The sequence below is a fragment of the Haliotis cracherodii genome, unplaced genomic scaffold, assembly GCF_022045235.1.
Source record: "Haliotis cracherodii isolate W230 unplaced genomic scaffold, xgHalCrac1.p SCAF_12, whole genome shotgun sequence".
NCBI classification, from domain to species: domain Eukaryota; kingdom Metazoa; phylum Mollusca; class Gastropoda; order Lepetellida; family Haliotidae; genus Haliotis; species Haliotis cracherodii.
Window position 1 is genome coordinate 38,680,482 of NW_027266267.1, and position 26,474 is coordinate 38,706,955.

The 26,474-nt window shown below is 39.9% G+C and overlaps 1 protein-coding gene across 1 annotated transcript; it reads right to left on the minus strand.

Annotated features, from left to right (window-relative positions):
• Positions 1-3,753: 3,753 nt before the first annotated feature.
• On the minus strand, positions 3,754-22,353 carry LOC139457365 (uncharacterized). Its single transcript, XM_071238771.1, has 5 exons — positions 22,230-22,353; positions 7,834-7,896; positions 6,722-6,784; positions 4,985-5,191; positions 3,754-4,043 (listed from the first exon to the last, which is right to left on the minus strand). The coding sequence occupies exons 1-5, from the start codon at positions 22,351-22,353 to the stop codon at positions 3,754-3,756; spliced, it is 747 nt and encodes a 248-aa protein (XP_071094872.1).
• Positions 22,354-26,474: the final 4,121 nt, after the last annotated feature.

The following is a 26,474-nucleotide window of genomic DNA, read 5'->3' on the forward strand; positions in this document are numbered from 1 at the left end:
GATTGGTTACAAAGTGGTGTTCTGTTTGCTTCAGAAATCGCTTCAAAAATATATTCACTCTTTTCACTTCAAAATTGTGCGTATGAATACATCGATAGCCTACTTATCGATCCTCATAAATATGTTAGCCGATCACCCATAAGAACTGTATTTGCTCTTCTAGATGCTGGGTCTCTAATAACGCCTGGGGCGGTCGGGTAGCCTAGTGGTTAAAGCGTTCGCTCGTCACGCCGAAGACCCGGGTTCGATTCCCAACATGGCTACAATGTGTGAAGCCCATTTATGGTGTCCCCCGCCGTGATATTGCTGGGATATTGCTAAAACCATACTCACTCACTCACTCTTATAACGCCCAGACAACGGCTCTCGCGAAATTAATAGACGGCCGAGCGTCTTATAGAGGAAATACGGTACGCTTGATGTCTGATGTTTTGGCGACGATTTTGACGTTCTAGATGAGATGATGAGATTAGGCCTCCAAGACACAGGCATATCCTTTGCATACAAATGATAACGTTTATGAAACTGTTAGGGATATGGCAGGAGGGGATTTGAATGTCCATCAGAAACCACTCATGATATCAATCACTGTATTGTCTGGTCCAGACTTGATTATTAACATACACCGTCATACAGCTGGAATGTTGCTGAGTGTGGCGTTAAACAACAAACCAACTAATTTGAACACCTCATGTGACCTTGACAGCAGAATAGGTGTAGACTGTCACCCGAAATAAGCTCTTGAAAGTTCCCAAAGGATATACACAAAATGTATGAATATAAGATGTATTGCAAATCTATCCTGGAATAAATAACTTTCTCGTCACGATATAGTTGAAATATTGCCCATGACACGTTAACTTTCAACTTTCGCACCCACTATGTTTCAACAAGGCCAGTGGTAAACTTCTCAATGTAGGATGGTAGAGATAATCATGTCTTCATGATGGATATTAACATGTAGTTGCACACACAGGAAGTTTCCATGGCAATGTAATTGTAACTGTCAGAGCCGAGCTGTGTGAATCAGCCATAGTAAGGATTAACATTGTAATACTTCGGGTTTGGTATCCTGTTTTTTATAACGATACTGCAACACATCCTAATACAAACTTTGGCAAAGACCATCACTGTACCTAATATTTCTACCGTTGCCGTTTCCTAAACATAATAATTAATAGATAAACGTCTTGTTTCTTATCAGACTTTGTTGTTACTTTCTTATTTAGTCTTTGATGGTGTAAGCCTGAAGTTTCAAATACTAACTGAAGGTCGAAATACATATTGATTTGGTGTGTATTTAAGTTACAATGTGTACATAAATTTTCAGATTTTGGAATCGTGTTGTGTATCCCGGTATCAATATTAGGCCTTGTACATTCAACTCGAGCTAGAGCAAATTCGGGAGCAGGTGTACACAAGGTCTACCTACTGAATCAAGATAAAATAACATTTCGTAAGCCTTACGCGGAAGTCTGTGAGATGGCATATGTAGTATTTTAATCCAATACTTTTATCCAGTACTTTTAGCCATACTAAGGACTATGGATACCGTCCCCAACGATCATTACGCTATTTACATAATATTTACATTGGACCATTTCCTGCTATCTATTATTCTACTATCTATAATCTTAAGCCCAAATATATATCTAACTGTAACCTATAGAGGTCACTCATGCGCTGGAGGCATAACTTATGTTATGTTACTTATAAAACGGTCATAAACAGAAATAACAGCCTGGACGCGAAAGTCTACTTCTGTGAATCCATGTGAAAATTTAGATACAACCAGGCTAAAAAGCGGCAGTGCTCACTAGTCTTATACCCCTAACTTCGACCCCAACATATTTCTAAGTTCAAAACATGAAAAACGAAATATTGTCCATCAAAATTCAATTATCTAAATCAAACATTCTACCGGACCTCTTCTATCATTATGGAAACTGTTCGCTGAATTTGAAAAGAAGACCAGTCCTTGGTTTATTCCCTCAAAGCCGACGGCCAAACTGGGTAACATCAAGTCCCTTCCAATTGTTTTTACGTCTTTTGGTATGGCGCGGGCAGGTATCGAACCCCAGACTTTCCGTTCTGTGGGTATTATCCACAACAACACGGTAGTGGTGTGAATAAGGTTAGCGGGCGTAATTAGTTTCCTCGTCTCTTCCCTGACAGTTTTACTATTGTATCATTACTGAACACGACAACCTTACGTTTGACTTACTGTTTTACATGACTGGCCATCAAGACATTCTCTCCATCATAGTATATGTGACGTCATCACGTTATATTTGTGCATAGATTTGTTTGTGTTGCAGCTGTACCACGGCGGTATGTAAATAATCAAGATATTGATAGTAAGAGCAAAGCACCACGCCATCTGGACACGATGACATGCTTATCAGCCTCCGAACCGGACTACCCAATCCAGGAAGTCGACTCTTGGACAAGACATGTTGCAGGGGACAAGTTCTATCACGGAATCGCCACTGATTGACCATAGAATTTAGGATCAGAGAAGGTTCCGAAAAAAAATCGTCGCAAGAGTGAACCAAAATTGTGATCATGTATGTGATTTAGCTGATTGCAAGTCATCCTATTACTGGGGGCCACGGGTGGCCCAGTCGTCTAAGATGCCGCGATTCGCTGTGCAGAGTTGCGTCCTAGGGCACGCCAGAAACCTATGATTGTGGGTTCGAATCCCGGTTCGCCCCGATAATGTTTCTAGGTTTGTCAGCACCATGCCCGGGCTCGCTGGTTTTCCGAAGTGGTAAACGTCTGAGACCTGCATCACTTCGGGCTTTCCTCCCACAATAAGCTGACAAGCCGTCATATTACTAGAATACTGTCAAAAGCGGCGTTAAACCCAACTCACTCACTCATCGTATTACCATGGCGGGGGCAATATCAACACACCTACCAGTAATTTGATGTATCCAACACCCGATTATTTAAGGAACGCAGTAATACAGAAGGAATATTGCTGGCTGAGACGGAAACCAACCACCAGTTTGAGTGATTGACGTTCACCACCTTGTTCAGTGCCATCAACATCACACCCTATTCTGAGAGAGGACCAAAAACATCCGTTTGCTTTATCAGTTAAATAAATACCCTTAAATGTATAACACGACAAAGCAAAACATAAACACACTGACACTGACAGATGTTTATTTTGCAAAATCACGAAATTACAGGTTTTCCTTCAATAGAACCTATCAGGTCTCTCGCCGTAGAAATACATCATGGAACATGGTTGGGATACTACTGATGCCGTTGTTGTTGTCGTATCTCCATTGTAGTGGCAGTATCGCGTTTAACAAATGTCATCAATGTCACCAAAACGGAACAATTAGTTCTTTCTCTAAAAAACGGAGTTTAATGGAGAAAACCATGACGGATTAGCTTCCTTAATCTATTAATCTTTATATCTCTTACAATTATTACAAAGTATGAAAGGTGAACCTACTGTCATATCACTTCCTGTACATTTTTCTCATTATAATTAACATGTAATTTGATGCCTCTTGTGATACGATGACTATGTACCCTCTGGAATGAATAAAAACAATTTTAAAAAAATTAAAAAAATGTCACCAATGTTAAAGTGTTGAGTAAGTGAGTGACTATCGATTGACGACGCATCAGCAATGTTGCAGCTTTCTCCCTTTCACATGAATGAAAATAGAACAAACGTGTTGTTGAAAGTCGGTACGAGAGATCATTTGGGCCAGTGTCGTACTTCTATTCAATTCAGTGCTGCGGGTTACACAGAGGGACCTCACACGTGTCCCACCGATCATCGGGATCCGTGGTGTAACACCACAAATACCCGTCACGTGATGGGTCACGGCAGTAGTTAGCAGATCCTGTTACAGTTTGGGGAACGTCAAAGCCAGAGATAACGAACTTGTCATCGTCTGTGTATTCGTTAGTGTGTGGCTCTTGAGAATCCCATCGCTGGCAGGTCTTGCCGGAACTGGTTGTTGATTGAGTTCCAGTATATGACGCTTTTCCTTCAGATATCCACCAACAACTCGATACTGTAAAGAACAATACGAATATATTGATAAATAACTTTTTTAAGTTTAGATTTTTGTGTGCATTAGTGCTGTCATAACCTCGATGACAGTCCTCGCCATTGTTGTTTGTATCTCCAAGGGTACGCAGACAGATAAAACGGTTCCGAAATATGCGTCTGTTCACCAATCAGTGAAGGGGTGGGTAACCGGTAGGGAGAGACGGTAACCTTCTAGCGCATCATAACGCAGCTTGGGTAGTATACTCCCCAGGGAGCTGAGAATGAAAGTCGAGAGCTCTGATCATTTAACAGAGGTAATAATAAATGTACTGCTGTGAACATGCATCAGTGGCTGTTTAAGGAATATCCATTTATCATCAAAAGGGATGCAAACCTGGACTACAAGCCAGCATGGCAACGATACAAATAAATGTGTGCAAAGGTTTACAATACAGTTGTATCATGAAGGCCTCCACGCCAATCAAACCACGCCCTCCCTTTATAGTTGGTAAATGGTGGCATGTAGTCCTATGCACAGTGCAGAGGTCATTAATCAGGGCTCCTTGTGAGTGGGACTTTGTTCAATGTTCACCTTGGCAGTGAATGGCTACTCGCTAGGATGAGCTGGCATTGTGGTGGTTAATCTGCTTGCACCTAACAGGTAGTTTGGGTTGTAAACTCCCCAGGGAGCTGAGAATGATTTTTGAGCGCACAGTGATAAAGTGCATTACCCAGATTGTCAGAAGGGCTGTAGTCCTGGTAGAAAACCCGGGTATTATTATTATTATTACATATGCAAATAGTATATATCGGAATAAGGAATTAGAGAAATATGCAGGTGTGATTATTAGACAGACATGAGCAGGGGAAATGGATACGTGAAGAGGAAATAGCTCACAAAGAGTCCAGCATTGTTCGGGACGTTTTCATACAGACATTGTTCAAAGTAGTTTATACCCTTACTGTTTGCACACTTCATATTGACCTTCGTCCAGGACCCGTCTGTCTCACAGAAGCTCATCACCTCCTGCCCTGGAGTGATGGTCAGCAAACCCTTCTTGCACTTGTAGTTTGCGACGGCATATAGACCTGTTGAACTGTAGACAACGTCTGTGTCGTCATAAGGAGTCGGTGAACCACAGTCTACATCAAGCCTGGACGTCAGATTGGCTGTAAAGTATATATACACCTGTTTCACGAAGGCGCGGTTAGCGTTTCAGCTGAGACGTTGACTGGTCACAACGAGTGAGTGAGTTGGGTTTAACGCCGCTTTTAGCAGTATTCTTGTTATATCACGGCGTGTCAGCTTAACTGCATACCCCAGGGATAGGCTTTTACTGTATGAAACGTATTCTGCTTATTGTTACTAGTGTCTTAAGTATTTGTTCAATCTCGAATGTGTTCACAAGCAAAGAAATAGGCAATAGGAGTAGCGCCAAAGTTAGTTGTGCTGGTACGAGTGAGTGAGTGAATATGTTTTTACGCCGCTTTTAGCAATATTCCAGCAATATCACGGTGGGGGACACAAGAAATGGGCTTCACACATTGTACCCATGTCGGGAATCGAACCCGAGTCTTCGGCGTGGCGAACTAACGCTTTAACCACCAGGCTACCCGACCACCCCCTTAATGTGGGAGGAAAGCCCGAAGTGATGCAGGTCTCAGACGTTTACCGCTTCGGTGAAACCCACGAACACGGGTACGGTGCTGACAAACCTAGAAACATAATCGGGGCGAACAGGGATTCGAACCCACAATCATAGGTTTCTGGCGTGCCCAAGGGACGCAACTCTGCACAGCGAATCGCGGAGCCTTAGACGACTAGGCCACCCGTGTCCCCCACAAGGATATAACTGCAGTTAATGGAGTAAAAGACAACCCTGATATGAAAGAGTGTAATATTCCACCTCGTTGTGACACCAGTAGTTTCAGCATTACGACAATATGCAAGGTGTGCCTATGTTGTTTGAATTAAATGACGATGCATGACGGGTACAGAGCTGTAACAGTATATTTCTATCGTGCCTTCTCTGTGTTTTTAACTACACGTGACAGGCTGTTCATCTTTACATGTATAAAAAGAGGCCTTTATAAAAAAATATAACACACCTAGATGTTTAGATGACAAGGTGACCAACTGCAATAACACATACGGTGGCTGGTAAAAGAAAAGTTTTAAATTCACCCGATTTCTCCCTTCGGAGACAACGTGGAAGAAAAAACAGTTTAAATCACGTTCATCTTAATTGCTTCAACGACGGGTTCAGCTATCCAATGACGTGTGACAGGTGCATGTTCCACGACCGATCCGGATTCCAAAGTGCCGCGTTGATATTGGTGTATCGGTCAAAGGGATCAAATCACTTTGTAGTTGGTTGGTTTGTTGTTCAACGCCGAACTCAGCAATATTCCATCTATATGACGGCGGTCTGTAAATAATCGAGTCTGGGCCAGACAATCCAGTGATTGATATCATGAGCATCGATCCACGCAATTGGGATCGATGACATGCACCAACCAAGTCAGCGAGTCTGACCACCCGATCCCGTTAGTCGCCTTTTACGACAAGCATAGTCACATTTTACGGAGAGCATGGGTTGCTGAAGGCCATATCACTTTGTAATGCCTTGCTGATGTTGTATAAGTTAAGAAGACAGTAAATGATAAATATCAGTAAAAATTAATTAAACAATGGATTACCTATTGCGGTCTCCAGGTATCCAAGACGACCCTCTTTGTTTTCGTTGAGCTGTAAGAGACTCTCTGGAACAAAATGGTTTGGTTTGTTGTTTAACGCCGCACTCAGCAATATTCCAGCTATATGACGGCGGTCTGTGAGGAATCGAGTCTGGACCAGACAATCCAGTGATTGATATCATGAGCATCAATCCACGCAATTGGGATCGATGACATGCATCAACCAAGTCAGTGAGCCTGATCAACCGATCCCGTTAGTCGCCTCTTACGACAGGCACAGTCGCCTTTTATGGCAAGCATGGATTGCTGAAGACCTATTTTACCCCGGAATCTTCACGGGTCCGATACTATGAGGATCTGAAGACCCTAGCTCCCAACGTAGGTCTTTTGTGTTCATCGATGTGGCATAATGAAGCTAATGGTATTGGCTTGAGATGTGTGTGTAGTTGTATAGGTTATTTTACAATTATGCCAATGCCAATGTGGTCGTTCTTGGTGATAATATTGTTGTAATAAAACATGAAGAACATGGTAACATCCATTTCTACATTTGGAATTTGAAAAGTATCTGGACCTCTCGGGACAGTGTGAAGTGGGGTGAGTTGAGGTAAGGAAGATTTTGTCCCCTTAATGCCGAGCCCCAGACCAGGTAACAACAAGTAACATCTTTTAGCGTCTCTTGTAATGACGCAGCCAGTGGATTGAACCACCATCATTCCGCTCCCCAGACTTTCTGTCCTCTAGACGGTCTTAGGACAGTGTGAACGAATATGACACAATGCTATGTGAGGTGGGGTGATGTGAAATGGGGTTTAACGTCGCGTCATTCATTATTTCACTTATAGAGCTACGTTCATGCACGTGTGTGTTGCTGCTTGCACTAGTTCGGACTGATGCCGCTTTTATGATGCTGAGATACCATGCCTCAGTTTAACATTAATTCCCCACTGAGACACAATATACTCCGAGCCAACCAGCACCAGGCAGGATAACAACAAGCACCATCATTTAACGTCGTTTGGTATGACGCGGCCGGGGATCGAACCCATGACCTTCCGCTCTCTTCCACTAGACCATGGATACGGCCTTATGCTATACGAGACAAGACCAGTTACCGACTGTCTTCTCGAGGTCCTGTACACGCTTCTCCATCTTTTCTTGTTGTGATGCCTTGCCTTCTGAAAATAGAATGTGGGATGTACTAAAACAACAATCCTAACGATTGCTGCCCTGTTGTTCTACCGTTTTTGTCGTCCCCTGGTCGGCTCGCTCCCCTGATCTCTCACCATTCGAGCACATGTGGGATGAGATGGATCGGCGCTTTCGACGTTAACCACGTGTTCCTTAGACACTCCAGGAACTTCGAAACATGCTCCAGCAGATATGGACAGATATCACTTTGTGTGACGCCTGGTCCATTCCATGATACGAAGATGTGTTGCTTGCATCGCAACCAGAGGTGGACACACACGCTTTTGATTTGTAAATTGACATTTTGGCATGTTCATGTTTTTTTTATGAAATCACGCATTTTCTGAAGTCAGTATGGCAAATTAAACCATTTGAACACTTACAGGATTCTTTTGTCTGTTGTAAACCGAAATTGTTTCAGATTTGGTAAAAAACATAACTTTGCGTTAAATCTTATTCAATGTCACAGGAACTTTTGTTGTTCAGCATATAAAATCTAGTAGTATAGGTAATAGGGGTTCTGGACCACTTCCAGTAGAGCCGGATTTATTACCTATACTGCTACTACAGGTGGCATTCTTTATGCCAAAATGATTATGCGATTCAACGATAATCATGAGATTAAGTTAAATTGGCTCTAGCTCACCAATACCTGGGGCCAATCATTGCTTTAGATGAGTCTAAATGGTAATAAAAATATTCTTCATTATTTTTATTGATAAAGCGATATTCAACATTTTTATTAAGTTCTTCGTTCATTTTACTAGGAGACCAGACTATATAACTACACTCTTCTTGTAAATTGATAAGAAACAATTGATAACCGTATTTGGTTGGTTTGACATCACTGATATAATAAAAACCTTGTGGTAATTCTCTCCATTTAATAGCTTTTTCGATCTCCATTATTATATATATATATATGTAAGCATTTGACTAAATCTGATCAAACGATAGTAAGCAATCTATTTTTAATCTCCAACCAGTTCTTTGGTTTTGGCACGGAATAATTGACCCGCTTGTTGCCTCCCCTGTTCTATGAACTTTTTTTTCTCATCCTCGCTAATACCACTGGTCTTATGAGATTTTGATCGAATCTCCTGCTTCATTTCGTTGTATTTAGTGAGTTCCGACATCACTAAACGAAACTCATCCTCGGATATCTTACAATCGACCATTGCTGTTGAAATATGATCCTCAATGCTGTTCAACTTTGCTTCGGCGAGTATTCGAATACTATCGTGTTTTAATGCTTTCTTTTGTAACCTACAAGAAATGAATTTTATCGCTATTCCTGCCAGTCCTGAGACTCCAGCGGCTATTTCCATGCCGTGTACGATAGGCGCGGCGATTATAGTTGATAGTAAACCGACACCGGCTACACTGAGTCCCATGCCAGCTGCTACAAGAGTGGTGTCAACTCCGTCCAGAGCATTCACGGCTCTGCGATACTTTTTATACAATCCAAGTCTCAACTCCCTATCCTTCTCTTTTCGATGTTTTATGTCGCTTATTTGATGTAATCGAAATCCATCAACAGTTTCCATCTTTTCAATTGCTTCATCGAGCGCTGGATATAAACTCATAGTGTATATTACGAATTCATAATAGTCTTTAATTGGTCTTGCTTAAATGTTTTGAGAGTATACATCAACCTTATCAAATGTATATTATACGGCAAGAATATCTTAGAAAGAGAAATACTACCACTTTTAATAATTTGAACCCCCTCGAGGGTTGCAACGGGTGATGCTCCGACATGAATAATACTGCAACGTTGACGCTCGTGTTTCTTGAGCCATTTAATCGATAGACCTGGTAATATTTCGAAGGCATCTACCGTTACATCTCCGAACAAGACTTCAATAATAAGCGTAGAAATATTAGGTATTGCACTCAAGTTAACTTTAATATCATCGAATTCTGTAACCAAATTTAAACTAACATTTTTTAAGGCCGGACGACTATATAACATATGACCTGGTTTTTCTGGCAGGGGAGTGACTAACACACTTTTTCGTTTTGATGGGATATAGGCTGCGAGTACGATACCACTATTTATTATCTTAGTTAAATTATGTCCCTTACCCATCATCACATAATGTGGGGTAATGACGATATTCAGTAGCCACTCGATGTTTGCTTCGACCATAGTCCATTTATTCTCGCCGTTGAGAATAATATTGTTCGGAGTGTTTTTAAGGAGTCTACTAACGTCGACATTGCTTAAATCTTCTAGATTTTCTGGGAATGTAACTTCTTTCCGCTTGTATACATTATCATATAAGTGTAAAGCGTATAACTTACCATTGTTACCGGGTTTATCGAATCCTTCTGTGTCTCCGAGATCGGGAAGCGCAATTGTATATACATTGTCTGAGCGTTCCAGAGCCTGATGCATCAACCATTATTTATAATATGGAGTGTTACACTTAAGTATCCTATATGTACAGGTTGGTGTTTTACATCTAATACAGAAATTTTGAGGTCTGAACTAATACCCCGCTTCTATTTTTTATATTGTAATAACGAGAAAGATTCCGTTCTGCCACTATTGTATTTTACGTTTTTCACTGGAACAGATCTGAGCAGAGTTGAAGGACTTTCTAGTTGAATATTATCCGTCGTGCTTATTTGATCAAGATGGATGCACAACTCTTTATAGGGAACTAAATCGGGCAATGTATCTCCATGTATTGTTATGTTGAGTTCTATATGTTCTTGGAGTGGTGTAATTCCAAGTGTAATTGATAAGTCACCGAAAAGAAATAATTTTTTTTCTCCAGTTTCTATTTTCACTGTCCCATTCGACTCATTTTGTGTGAGACTAGCTTCATTAGGCTTAAGAAATTCATCATTGAGTGAGCATATGCTTTAATACCCATAAAAATTAAGGTATAAAAAATGGTATAAAAATTTCGCTAGTAATTTCATAGTGTTCACCTAATAAATTTACCCCATTATTACCTCTTGCAGCACTTATATTGATCCACAGCGGGTAATACGTTGCGTCACAGAGGGCGACTTCGAGTTGTCCATCCGAGTTATCGATAGTATGAAGCAGTTCAATAGACTGACCATTTGTTATTCCCGGGAGTGTAACATACATATTAAATATACAATGATACTATATCATAACTTAAATATGAAATCGAGATACATTACCTATCAATCGATTATAGTAACTGCCTCTGGTGCTGAATTTGTCGTTAAATTCCCCGATATCTTATCCACAACGGGATGTGGCGTATCTCTTTACGCTCCAGGATTTGAACTGAATAAGTCTGTTATAACATTTAACGTGTACTATCAGATTAAACGTATACTTAAAGAAATTAGTGCTCCATTACCGCAGGATCGAGCTTGGAATACCACAAATGATAATTATGATAGGTCCGCGTATGAGCGTATTTGTCAGGAATTTAATGTTTCTACGAGTAAAGATTGGCGTATTAAAGGAGCAAACCATGGTCTAGGTGTTCCTTACACAGGGGAAATAACCGTCAAAGAAGAAAGTGATTATTTATATAAAGAACTTAATAAATATAAAGTTGATTTTAGTAAGTTGGGGAGTACCAGCAAACTTTATATAAGTTAACATAATATTTTCTTAAAAACTAATTATTGGGATAACAACTGGAAAATTTTTAATAATGATTGGAGGGGGGATATTATGAGTTTTAAGAGTGGCTTGCCCTATATTGTTAAAATATTTATACAAATGAACGATACCGCAAACGCTTGGAATGAATTCCTTAATGATAAAACGGAAAATAATTTTACTAACCCAGGATTTGTAAGAGTTAATGAATCGATAAGAACTTATGTATGGACAATTCTCGGAGCACAATCGCAAACACGAACGTCCATTATCGGTTCTGGGACGGCGCTCGATGCGCAAAAACAGTTTGTTTCAAATATGGAGGACGCCATTAATTCACCAGTTGACATACGATCGTCTATAAAACCTTTTCAAGATGAATTACAGTACGCCCAATCCAAAGTGGACTACGTTTATGCGCCAGGACTATACATGTCTCCGAGTAATATGGAACTTAATATCGGTCAAGTGATAGGCTGTAATAATAAAATTGTTATCGCTACCGATCAACAAAAACCAGGTATAAATTCAGATATGAATGTCGAATTAATAACGCAAACAATCACAGGCGAAAAGGGAATAGTCAAGCCACAAACACCAACTATTGCTCAACCATCTACTGACGCACAAGTACCACCGCATATTGCGGCTAAAAATCAACAACATATCGTTGAAAAAACAGCGCTTGTATTAGGTGGAGTCGCCGTTGGTTTACTCATGATTTGGTTAAATAGTTCTTAGCGAATACGTACAACAGCCCTGCGATTGCTACGATCAGCCCCAACAAGTTTTGACTAAGCCAAGTTGTGGTCTTAGCTAATAAATTCAATAGCCAGGAAACAACACTCCCTATTATACCAGGAAGTGCGGCCGCGGCTTTCTCAGCGAGCTTTCCCAGTGCTGAACCTAATGCTTTTAAATGCTTTTTTATCCACTCTTTTATACCGTTTTTATCACTGGGTGGTGTACCACCACCTGTACCACCTGTGCCACCTGTTAACGCGAGAGTCAAAGTCGATATAATAAATGGCCGTTAAAATACTGGCAATTGTTTTTCCCTGTTCTCTGAACAATGTTTTAATTTTATCGGCCAGTGTAGTGTCATCGTTGAGGACTTGATCGATAGTTTCTCGAATTCGACTGATTTGCGAACAAAGTGCCTTTCTATTACTGGAAGCTGCTTCGATGCGGGCCGATCTTTCATATTCTAAGTTACGTAATCTTTCCGCTACGTGGCGTCTACTAAACTCACCGCCCGCCTGTTCAAGTTTTGTTTTCTCTTGAGCTATATGTTTGTCGAGTTTGGATAGCTTGGCTATATTATTTATCAGCTCTCCCCACATAGTTTGCATTGCCTTGTCAAGACCTCGTAATTCCCTAATACTAAACTCCGGTACCTGTAACGTGGAATTATCGTAAAAGGTACCCAAGATTTCTTCGAGTCCGTTTGAGGCCACCATCGAGGAAGCTTCCAAATCATGTGTGTTACCGAGTTCATCACGCATGGTTTGAAGAACCTTAGTAGTCTTCGCGGGAAGTTTTGCTCGTCCGTAGTCCACAAAACCTAATATTTCACGAACAGTGCTGATGCCGTGTTTATTGGCTATCATAGACAAGGCTAGGGGTTTACGAGTACGAGAAAGCATAACATCAATATCGGGTTCATCGTGTATTCGCAATATTCCTTTACCATCTATTGTAAACTTTGAATAGTCACGACCTATTGGGGTAACATAATTTTTATCTTCTTTTAAGGCATCGTAATAATCATTGACGTTTGATTTAAAAGTTCATCTTTAAGACTACTAAACCTGGTTTCATCAGTACCCTCTTCGATTGGATTCGGATCATCTAAGGTACTTAGATCAAAGTCATTAAGATCAAAATCAGTCATTTTTATATTAAACATAGGGTACATGTTTTCAATATAACAATGTCTTCGCAATACGGACGCAAGTTAAACCCACAACTTAGGCTTCGAGATCCATTAGGGGTCAAGGCAATTTGTCAGTCTGTAACTATAACTAATAACCCTAGTACCATCGATCAGAATCAAACGATTCTGGTTCGCTTTCCTAATCTCGGCGCACACGATGTGTTAGTTCCAGGAACTGTCTGACTAGCATTTACGATTAGTTTGACTTCTACCGACGTTAACAGGGAGCCCGTTCAGAACATAGGTCGTGCTATCGTTAAGAAAATCGCCATTAAAATTAGCGGTAATGAGGTTTTGAGTATCTACGATAGCAATGTATACTATTGTTACATGGATCTCTGGAGAACAGATAAAGAGCGGGAAAACTTACAGTACCAAGGTATTTGTAATAAGAACACATTGAGACTGCGCGTGGGCGCTGAAAATGGTGTTGATACCAACGAAAAAGATAAGGCCGTTGCCGACGCATTAGGTAACCGATTCTATGTTCCCCTAGACTTTGAATTACTAGATTCCCACATGCCCTTTTATTAAGCATCCCTAGCTGATAGGTTAGAATACGAACTCACTTTTAATGACTACGGTAGAGTAATCAGAGCTGCTGAAGATGCTAGCTATTCCATTGACAATATCTCGCTGGAGTACGATATGATAACGGATCCCGAAGTAGCTAGACAAGTTCGTAACCATTATACTGGAAGTTTAGCCATTTTGTACGATCGCGTGCTTCGACACCGAAAGATCACGAGGGACAGAAAAGATTTGATGTGGAATATAAACCTAAACGTCCCCACGAGTATTTTAATGTTGTTCGAGGGCCCCTCCGATGCATTTAAAAGAAATACCGAGAAGTTCTACAATCCCAAGATTACAAAAGTAGAATTGACTATCGAGGGCGTTCCTAATCAACTATATAGTCAAGGAATGCTAGCGTATCACCAGCGGGATGAGATTAAAAAACTTCCTTCTATAAAACGTTCTCCCGAAGTTAACGCGGTCGTGAAAGATCTGTCTCTCGGGAGTGTATCGATGGGTGAATACCTCACCACGAAGTACGCGCTATGGCTCGACATGCGAACAGCGGACGATGACCAATTACACGGCAGTGGGAGGAGAATAGAAAATGCTAGCGAGGGTGCCACCATACAGATAACAAAGCTTCAGGAATCGGCTGGTAAATTAAACATATATTTGTACGTGATTATGGATGCGCAACTTAATATACAGAATGAGCGATTCTTGCAAGCAATCTACTAATAATCTTTTACCTAAAGATCCGCACTGCGCTATCATATGCAGGCAAACGGACTGCGGAAAAACAGCTTTTATTCTAGATATTTTACAAAGTCATTATCGGGACGTTTTCGATCATATTATTATTCTGTGTCCGACTATAAGTGTTAATAAAATCTACCTATCGAGAGATTGGGTAATGAATGATGACCGGGGTACACAGAGTCGATCCGGGCGATAGTTTACAAGACTGTCTCCGAGTATGTCACGAAAGATACGAAGGAGAATCAACTCTTTTCGTAATAGACGACTGCAGCGCTAGTAAAGAATTAACAAAAAAGAAAGATATGCTTTTGTATTTAGCATTCTCCGGTCGGCATACTCAACATAGCGTTTGGGTTCTTACTCAAAAATACAACTCTGTCCTGAAAGATCTCAGAGAGCAGACCAAATGGGTAGCACTGTTTCATTGCAAAGATCGAGATTCATTCGAGGAATGTTTACGCGAAAATGATGTCATTTATACCAAGCTCGAATGAGATAAAGTCAGAAAACTGTTACCGGCAACGAAGCACTGTAAACTCGTATTAAAAACTGATCAACCAGCTGCTTATGCAATTGCTTAGCAAAATGTAGCAAAAATAGCAAAATTATAGTAAAATTGGAGCAAAATGTAGCTAAATGTAGCAAATTGAACATTAGCAGTTAATATGACATAATGTGGTTCGAAATCACCATTCTTTCGCAGCAGTTCATTATTACGGGATGTATTGGATATGTCATACTATATTATGTTAGACTTAAATAGGTATTACATTATGGAATGCGACGAACTCATCGAACAAATGCTCAAAGAATCTGATGTTGATCAACAAATTACAGATAAATCTTTAGATAAACAAAGAGAAAGACTCGCGGCTTTGGTAGCCGGTGGAAAATGTTCCCAATATTTGGGAGAAAATTATACCATCGAAAACATTGATAACATGACCGACGAAGAGATTAAAAAACTGTACGCGTGTTACGAGTCTAGACTGGGAGCTACCATGACTAAAATGATAGGGTCGGCTATGTTACAACTATACACAGTCGTAGCTGGTACGTTTCTCCCTATCCCGGCTGAACATCACATGTATTTATGCGAATCTCTCGAGAAAGACCCATTCATCGAACACGCTATAAGCTCAGTGAGCTGTGAGTTTTATCATAGATATGGAATGTTTTTAGCTCCACTCACCACAGCTTTAATAACGGCTAGGTATTGTCAATTTAAACATAGGTGCCCACTTAATAAAATAAAGAACGAAGTTCAAATAAATAATGGAGACTCAACAGATTGCGGAAACACAATCACAACAGACACCACAGATTGTGAACGAAACTGCACAACAGATTGCGGAAACGCAACAACATGTGAATGAAGAACAACTAGTGAATTAGAAAACACCACCACAAACACAAAAACAACCCAGAGAACCCCCCAAAAATAGTAGCTGGGAGGAAGGGAGGACCGGCACGCAAAGCGAAATTAATAAATAATTCAAATATTAATCCGATTAAAACATGGGCACTAGTAGGAGTTGCTGGTATAGCGGCTATATGGTTCTTTTATAAGACCGGAGAAGAGAAAACGTCACCCCCAATGCAACAACAAGTTCAGTTAGAGGTTAGCCCTCATATAATGCTATAAGAAGCATGACTACTCCAGCTACAGACGGTAAAATGTTGGTAAACGCAATGTATCATTCAGCGGTGGTCACCTGCTTGGCCATTGGCTATGCTCGTATGGCTAAAATGATTAGTAAAGCCACAACTCCCAAGCTAGATTTTAATAGTTTTGACATCGGTATGATGGTTCTGGATATTGGATTAGCAATGGCAACGAAGGATATGCTCATCAAACAAGGGCTTATCCCGGAAGACATAATGAAGTAATTAAACATTTGAATATTTTATATTATTAAACCATGGCAACAATTGCAATGATGGTCGGTGGAGCTATTGTTAATGCTCTAGCTTTTTCAGGGAGTAATTATTTATTTTCTAGTATGAAGGAATCAAACGCTAAAGAAGTTGAAGAGGAGCGTAAACGACATAACGAAGCAATGGAACAACTCGAAGCAGCCCAGTCACAATATATGCGGTAGAGAATGAAGAGATTAGACTTTAATCATGAAAAACTGCTTAAGGAAGGACATTCAATTCAAACGTTTAAGGATGTCGAATCTGCCATGCACGAATACTTCCTCGTTTATGGGAAAAAACTCGACCCAATACCGATACCAACAATGAGTCAGTTTTATACACCATCAGAGGCTCAGAAAGACCGCGAGGTAAAATTTGTGATTATGGGATTGACTGCTGTATTTATTTTCAGCTCTACAATTACGCATAAATAACCACAGCTGTGGCTATGCATAAACCATGACCTAGTTAGCTAATCTATAAATAGCCTAATCAATATCTCACCAGTGTAGATGTGATTTGCATTTAGACAAATGATATGATAGATGTATAACCATGAATAATTGCAAATTTACACTCATAGGTAAGAAGACTCTATGTAACCGACGCTGTGTTGAAATTTACTGCGGCATACACAATTATTACACACAGGCGCGGAAACATAAACTATACGTGTTCTGTATGCGGGATAGGGGTCAAAGGTCGTTATTGTTTATGTAAGGAACACGGTGCTGATAGGTACAGGAACCAGATTATTTATGCTAGGAAGAAAGATTACATCAATGAGAAAAATAGGTTGGGGAGAATACGAATTTAGATATATGAAAACAACCAATTAGACATTTGTCTCATTTTGCATATACCATTCAACCACAATGGTTTTTGTCAGAGAGTTAAAAGCTATGGCAAAGCAACGTGGTCTACGTGGATATTGTCGAATGAGAAAAGCTGAATTGATTACCTTACTCGGTTTGGAATACAACAAACCCCAGACTGTTAGAGAACTCAAAGCTCGAGCGAGAAACAATGTGCTGAGAGGTTATTCTCGAATGAGAAGGGCTGAATTGATCGCTTTACTAGATAATAATGATGTTGTTGATAATAATCAACAACAACAAGAATTAATATTTGTACCCATATCCGCCAGCGTTGGTAAATATCTAAGAGGTTGGAAGATGGATATTAATTCCAACATGGATGTTAACAATATTAAGCCCATCATATCGAGTAAAATTAACGAGGAGTTAGATGATTTACATAGTATAAAATACCAGCTGACGATTAAAATGTTATTGAGTAAAAGTAACACAAATAGCACCGAATATACCAAACCATATTTCCGTAGCAATCAAGAAGTTATAACCGAATCCGTTATTATAAACGCATCATTAGATACATCAATTCAGAGGATACAGGAAACTTTAGAACGTTGGACTAATAGAGGTTCGAGTTGGGGTGTGGATAAAATCGATAGTCTATATTTTGATAAAGCAAATTATATACCCTTCAAAGGTGGATCTTATAAAGATTTACCCCCGTATTATAAGAAGAAAAAAGCCATAATTAACGTAAAAAATAAATCTGATGACTGTTTTAGAATGATGATAAGATCTGCATTGTTCCCCGTAGACAAGCATCCGGATAGACCTTCTAGCTATCCCCAAAATGATGGACTCAACATCGATGGTATAGACGAACCTACACCAATATCACAAATTGATAAGGTGGAAAAGCAAAAAAATTTAGCTATAAATGTTTTCGGACATTCTAAAGGAATTGTTGTACACAGGATAAGCTCCGCTCCAGAACATATCCCCAGAATCAATTCATTTCTGATTGAAAAAGATGGAAAATATCATTATACGTGGATAAAGAGTTTAAACATGCTATTATACGATCAAACTAAATATAAGGGAAAGAAATATTTCTGCGAAAGATGCCTACATGGGTACAGCAGACAAGATCTAATAGAAGCGCATAAAGAAGACTGTAGAGGTGTTGGACAGAACGCTATTAGGATCGATATGTCTAAAGAGGGAAAAAATATATTAAAATTTGAACATTATTGTAATCAAATGCCAGTACCGTACGTAATTTACGCCGACTTCGAAGCGCTTATCAAAGCCATAGAAAAAACTGAACGCAATACTGATAGCAGTTTTACGTACAAAACTCAAGAACATATTCCTTGTGGGTTTGGATATGTAGGAAAACAAACACTCCCGTGATTTACAGAGGTCCCGATGCAGCGGGAAAGTTCCTAGAACATCTACAAAACGAAGAGAGAATAATCAGGGAAAAATTATCGTGTAAGAAACCCATGCGTATGACGAGGGATGATTGGAGGGTTCATAAGAAGTCAATGAGTTGTCACGTTTGTAATAAACCCCTGGATGGGGATTCCGTAAGAGATCATTGCCACGTCACGGGTAATTATCGGGGAGCCGGTCATAACGAGTGTAACTTGAAACAAAAAATGAATTCTCAAACAATACCAATCCCCGATTCACATCTCATTATGCAAGCTATCTCAAAGACTGACGGTGGTTTAACGTGCATTCCTAATAATATGGAAAAATACATATCGTTCTCGTTGACTAAACCTATACATTATAGGGACAAGGATGGGAAATCTAGAATAAAGCAAATTAATGGGCTTAGATTCATAGACTCCGTACAGTTTCTGTTATCTTCCCTGGACAATTAAGCTAATGCGAACAATCCCGTTGACTTTGCGATAACAAATCAATATACAGATAAGATAACTCGTCATTTACGAATATATGGATGATTGGTCTAGATTCGAAGAAACTGAATTTTCACCCCTCGAATCATTCTATAGTAACTGAACAGAATCTAAAATAACAGATGCCGATTATGAACACGATTACGATCTGTACTTAAAAACCGATGTACTGTTACTCGCCGATATATTCGAGATATTTAGAAATACGTGTTGAAAACAATACGGCTTGGACCCGGCATGGTACTATTCCAGTCCCGGACTATCGTGGGATGCATTGTTGAAGAAGACCGGCGTAGAACTAAAACTACTCACAGATTACGATATGCACTCGTTTATTGAGAAAGGATTTAGAGGTGGTATATCGATGACAGCGAAAAGGTATTCTAAGGCTAATAATAAATTTAGTGGAAGGATACGATCCGAGTAAACCCGACACGCATATATTATATCTCGATGCTAATAATTTGTACGGATGGGCTATGAGTCAACCTTTACCCACGGGTGATTTTGAGTGGGTCGATGATATCAATGGGTTGATATCCATAATAATGATGCGAATAAAGGGTACATACTAGAAGTTGACTTGGAATATCCAAGTTCGTTACATAAAGACCATAACAGTTATCCGCTAGCTCCCGAAAGATTAATGGTTAATAAAGATTGGATGTCGGAATATCAACTCTCCTTGATGGGTAATAGTAGGTTAGCTAACGTAGAAAAACTCGTACCAAATTTGATGGATAAGACAAAATATATAGTTCACTACAGAAATCTCCAGTTGTATCTATCGTTAGTAATGAAACTTAAGAAAATACACAGAGTTCTAAAGTTTGATCAAAGCCCTTGGATGGAGACCTATATAAGTCTGAACACAGATTTAAGAAAGATAGCTACCAGCGATTTCGAAAAGAATCTATATAAGCTCATGAATAACTCGGTATTTGGTAAAACTATGGAGAATCTCAGGAAGCGTGTTGATGTTAAATTAGTCAGATCTAATGAGGAAGAAAGACTCAGGAAACTCATAGCCAGTCCGGCTTTTAACAGAAGCAAGATATTCGATAACGACTTAGCCGCGTTGCATATGCAGAAGAGTAGTATAAAATTCAACAGACCGGTGTACGTTGGTATGAGTATTCTTGACTTGTCAAAACACTTAATGTATGACTTTTATTACAACAAACTTAAGAAGCAATACGGTGATAGATGCGAGGTGTTATATACCCACACAGATTCTTTGTTGATGGAAATACGAACCGAGGATGTGTATAAAGATATGGCAGAAAAAATAGATATGTACGACACGAGCGATTACCTTAAAGATAATCCACTGCACAGCGTAGTAAATAAAAAGGTGTTAGGTAAGATGAAGGATGAATGTGCTGGGACCCCTATAGCAGAGTATGTAGGATTAAGACCTAAGATGTATTCTATAAAAAAGTCCGATAGTGGGGAGATAAGAAAAGCTAAGGGCGTTAAGAAGTATGTTGTAAAAAAGCATATCAAACACGAAGAATCATTATTCAATGGTAGAACGTTCAAACACGAGATGAACTCTTTAAGAAGTTACAATCATAGGATATATGGATTAAGAATGAACAAGACATCATTATCCCCCTTAGATACAAATAGATGGATTGATAATGATGGTGTAACTACCTATGCATATGGTTATGGTGGTAATACCGTACCGTCAGGAACTATGAACAACTCTTCTCGTACAAATGCCCTACCCGGTCCATTTTGAAGATTATAAAGAATAGGCTCTCCTTCTTTCATAACCAATTGACTAATGTTATACGTCTTAAGGGACCATATGGGATCGGTTGCGTGACGTAGGCCTCCCTCGAGTTCACCGGGCTGGTATAAATATCTTACCCTTACTCTATCCGGAAGTTTTCGTTCTTTGCCTCTCCTCGGTGCTGAAGATTCGGAAGTCACGGATTTCATTTTGATAGCATCGGATGGTTTCTTCCCTATTAATCTCATTACTTCATTATTCAGGGCTGATACAACGCCTGATAATCGTGTCACCCATTCGGTTTGATCTCAATCGCTCGGATTTCATTTCAATCCCATACTGATAGCCAAACAAACGTTCCGCTAATGTCCTGTTAAATCTTTCGACGATAGCTTGACTGCGGTGGGCCTCTCTTTCACCACGGACGATTTCGACATCGTGCTTCGTTTACAGTTTTGTTATCGATCCCATAAACTCGCGACCTGGATCTACTTGAAATAGCTTAGGCCATTTTAGCGGTCCACGTTTATATATGCGACTCAGTGCATTAGCTACTTCTGTTGAATCTTTCAAGGTTAATGGCTCAGCCTCTTTGTATTGACTAGCCACATCCACTACTGTTAAAGCATATTAATACGTTTTGCGTTTTACCTTATCATGGGGAAGAAACAAGAGGTCAGCCTGATGAACTTCATTCGTTGTAAAAATATCAAACTTCTTCCTTGGTATATAACGCGGTGCCGGTAAATATATTTGCCACAACGCTTGTTTCTTTAACCAATCCTTGGCCACATCTTTAGATACCTTAGCCGCGGTGGCTAATTTTTTTATTGCTCCTATACCTTGCCAATTTCCTTGTGGACTATAGTAAATTTTATTCATTATTAATTAATATTGATGTTTCTTTTAATACAACTCATGACTATCGTTGAATCGCATAATCATTTTGGCATAAAAAATGCCACCTGTAGTAGCAGTATAGGTAAATAAATCAAGCTCCAGTGGAAGTGGTCCAGAACCCCTATTACCTATACTACTAATCTCACAATCAAAATATTCATGAAAAGGCAAGTGAACAGAATTAGAATTAGTACTTACTAAGTAGATCTGCAAAGTGATTTGAAGGTAGAAAACTTGGGACAACATTGGTCTCAAATGCCCTAACTGCATTCTCAGCCATGAGTACCCAGAAACAGATCACACAAACATTGCAAGCGGCCATGCTGAATGATGAGTAGTATTTTCTATCCGTTCATTCCTGTATATATATAAAACGTATGCACAATGAGCTCACAATGAAGTGTGTTAGAAGTATATTGATGTCTTCTTATCTTGCCTACCGATGTGTTACTTCTTACAGAGGCTGTGGTTAAACTTTCATGATTAAAGCTTCGAACTGCCTTTATCAGGAAAGCTATACATTATGCACATTCAACATACTATCTGAGTAGGTAATTCACCTTGAAGGAAAGTCGAGTTCTTTGTACTTTTCACGGCTTTACTGCGTGATGACTTAATGGTTTATACGTTAGATGACAATCTATTCATACTGGCGACGTTACACCAAATACACCCATACTTACTGGCATAGGCTTTATTGGGTGTTTTTGTTTGAGACAGAATTTTGTATTACATTTGTTTTATGTTATTTTGGGGCCCGACAACAATATTTTCGCCCGAACATTCAGCATGTCTATAATAGTACCTGAGGACGAGTTATTGCTCTTATTGGACAAATATACTCTAAAAACAGCGAGGATCTCCCCAACAACCAAATGGCCAGCCCAATATCACAGAGCCAAGGATCCGTGAAGATCCGGGGTAGAATAGGTCTTCAGCAACCCATGCTTGCCGTGAAAGGCGACTATGCTGGTCGTAAAAGGCGACTAACGGGATCTGGTGGTCAGGACCGCTGACTTGGTTGATGCATTTGATCGTATCCCAATTGCATGGATCGATGCTCATGATGTCAATAAATTGATTGTCTGGTCCAGACTGGATTATTTACAGACCGCCGTCATATAGCTGGAATATTGCCCAGTCGTCTAAGGCGCCGCGATTCGCTGTGCAGAGCTGCGTCCTTTGGGCACGCAAGAAAATTATGATTGTGGGTTCGAATCCCGGTTCGCCCCGATTTCTAGCACCATTGTCAGCACCATACCCGTGCTCGTTAGTTTCACCGAAGTGGTAAACGTCTGAGACCTGCGTCACTTCGAGATTTCCTTCCACATTAAGCTGACACGCTGTGATATAACTGGAATACTGTTAAACACGGCGTTAAACCCAACTCACTCACTTTTTACAATTTAGTTCTGTGCGAATTGATTTCTGAGTTGACCTGGAGAATTTGGGGGTTTGGCGGAATCTGTTCTACTGCTATTTACTGAGAAGTTTTAATTTGTACACAATCTATTATTTATGCCTAAATTTTCCAGTTTTCATTCTATCCTTATGGCTTTTCACGGGATTATTGTGAAATCATAAATGAAAACATGGACCTTAAGTTTGAAACATTTATTTAGTCTCCAAACGTAAGGGTAAGTCAGAGTTTGGAAGAAATAAGAAATGTAAGCTGTTGTTAAGTCGCCTTCATGACAAGCCTTCAATGAGAACAGGTGAAATTAAGAAACGGGTTGTGGAACATTTGATCAAGGAGAAACGTTTAGGTGAATCCGCTTTGGCATTGTTTATGGATGAAAAGTCAGAAAGTTTGGAATTGAAGATCCTTGCATTAGAATTCTAAAGAGAGAGAGAGATGAAAATATCAATCAGAAATAATTCTTCTCACTACTTAGATGCGACATAGAATGACAGATCAGTCCCTCATTTTCGAGAACAGGAGGTTGACAATTTGGTTTCGAAGAGTACAGCAAATTTGAAATAGCTTCAAGAGCATTGGGTAATGTTGACACTAAATGGGAAAGATAAAGCAGTTTATTCAGCACCACCAATGGAGGTTAATTCAAACTATGATGAAGTAAACAAATGTTATTTTATAGGACTACATGTGTGAATTGGTCACAGACATATACAGGCTAAGGGTTTGACAATCAAAGAAAATGGGTGATGATAATGATGTGGAGTATGCTGGGAAAAGTGTTTGAGAGGTGGTGTTTGTCGAAGGATTATGGCCATGACTTTAACAAGCTGAGGCAGCTGATTTTATTTGAAGATTTTGAAGTAACGTGCACATTACGACTTATTTGGGTGAACAGAAGGTAGATGGTTACATCAGACTGAAACCTTGGCAGATGAGTGTGCGGTCACACACAAGAGTACTTTCAGGCACTATGGTGTCTCTCCCAGGAATGGTTAGGGTTCTTTCAGGTCAGTAGGGTAATTAATTAAATGAAGGACCGGTCAGCTTTTTCATGTCAGATTGGTTTGAATCCTAGCAAGTCTATCCATCCATTCCCTAAGAAATCATAAACCCCAGTTGGTTCGAAAAAGAAAATATTTGTAAAAGGGTGCAAGATGTAGATATTGCAACAAATATATTTCAGATTGTCATATACTCACTCACAAATCACTCCCCGTTCTTTTGTGAATGTCCAGTCCGAGCCCATCTTATGGCATTAAGACCGAGGATGAATATGTTAGTCCTAGTCAGCTACCAAAGTAGGTTGTGGTTCGGGAGGAGTGCTTGTGAATTACTTCAAAAGTTTTTTTGTCACTTGAAGGTGATTAATCGCTACTGTGATGCTGACTCTAAAACTGCCCACGGTCTTTTGTGAGGTCTAGTCCCAGCCCATTTGTCATGTCATTTACACCGACGATGAATATGTCAAGGTCAAGGTCAGCTACTAAAGCCTGGACCCGTGAAGAATAGGGGGTAGAATAGGTCTTCAGCAACCCATGCTTGCCGCAAAAGGCGACTATGCTTGTCCTAAAGGTGACTAACAGGATCGGGAGGTCTGGTTCGCTGACTTGGTTTATACATGTCATCGATCCCAATTGAATGGATCGATGCTCATGATATTAATTACTGGATTGTCTGGTCCAGACTCGATTATTTACTTACCGCCATCATATAGCTGGAATATTGCTGAGTGCGGCGTTAAACAACAAACCAACCAACCAGCCAACTAAAGTTTGTTGTTAGGGAGGAGAATTTGCCGATTACCTGTGGTACTAAAGGTGATTAATCAACATTGCGACGCATACCTATTCCAAGGGACATAGTTGCACGTTTAAGGATGTCCTGCCTTTTTCGGAATTCGGACGTTTTAGCAGAGGACATTTGTTGAGTTCCTGGTGCACTTCTCCCGTTTGTTGATTTAAAATGAAATTTAGTTTCAGATTTGGTGAAAGTTGATGTCAACGAAACTCTCACATAGCCAGGTGTTGACTTGCTTGTTGGTAATGACTCAGCAGGGTCCAGTGTTTTGGCTAATTCATGTGTAAGCACAAATTCCAGGGACCTTTCCTTAATATGCTGTTACTCGTTATGTGGCTGTCAAAATTTCCCATGAAGTGTCAGACAAATAGTATGTCACTTATGATCTTATTGGTACTTCAGTGGATCATTCTTCCCAGGATACCGTTTCTTCAACTGTGAGTACTTCTGTATTGAATGTCTGAAGCCAATTTCTGGTGTCCCCCACCACAATATTGCTGGTATATGGCTAATAGCGGCATAAAACCATACTCACTCACTTCTGTTTCGAGTACTACTGCTCATTTTCATTTTATTGCACCAGAGTGTTGTTCTTCTGAGATTCCGTCAACCAGCAATGACTTTGGCTCACAATACTCCTTAGTATTAACAAAACTTGTGAAATGATTTTGTTTTGTAAGATTTGCCATGCATTTCAATGGGGTGGACAACCTAATCAGATAACTCCCTGCCCTTTTGAAACCCATACCAGCATTTGAAGATCCGTTCAGTCGATTGATTATTTTGTTGTTCACTTGCTAAAAGCAAAGTCTTATGCGCATTATGTGCGCTTCAACCAGATTCCCAGAAGAACTCTTTTAGGGAAATTACAGCGCCAAGGCTTCTATCAAGTTTGTTACTATGCTTGGCTTTCCCGGAAGACGTTCAGTCTGATCAAGGACCGAATATTATTTCAGGGGTGTTTCTGAAGTCCATGTAGGAATTAGACAGGTCAAATCTAGTGCTTATCACTCTTAGTGCATTAGAGAGATGTCGTCACACTTTTAGAAATATAATCAGAATTTCCTGCTTTGAAATTGGGAAGGAGTTGGATGAAGACAATCATTTGTTAATGATTTTTGTTACGGAAGTCCCTTCGATTTAGAGATTGGTCAACGCCAGAGGACCACTTAAGCATACGTAAGAATAGTAGCTTTAGGAGTAATCAGATTTGACAATGACTGTGT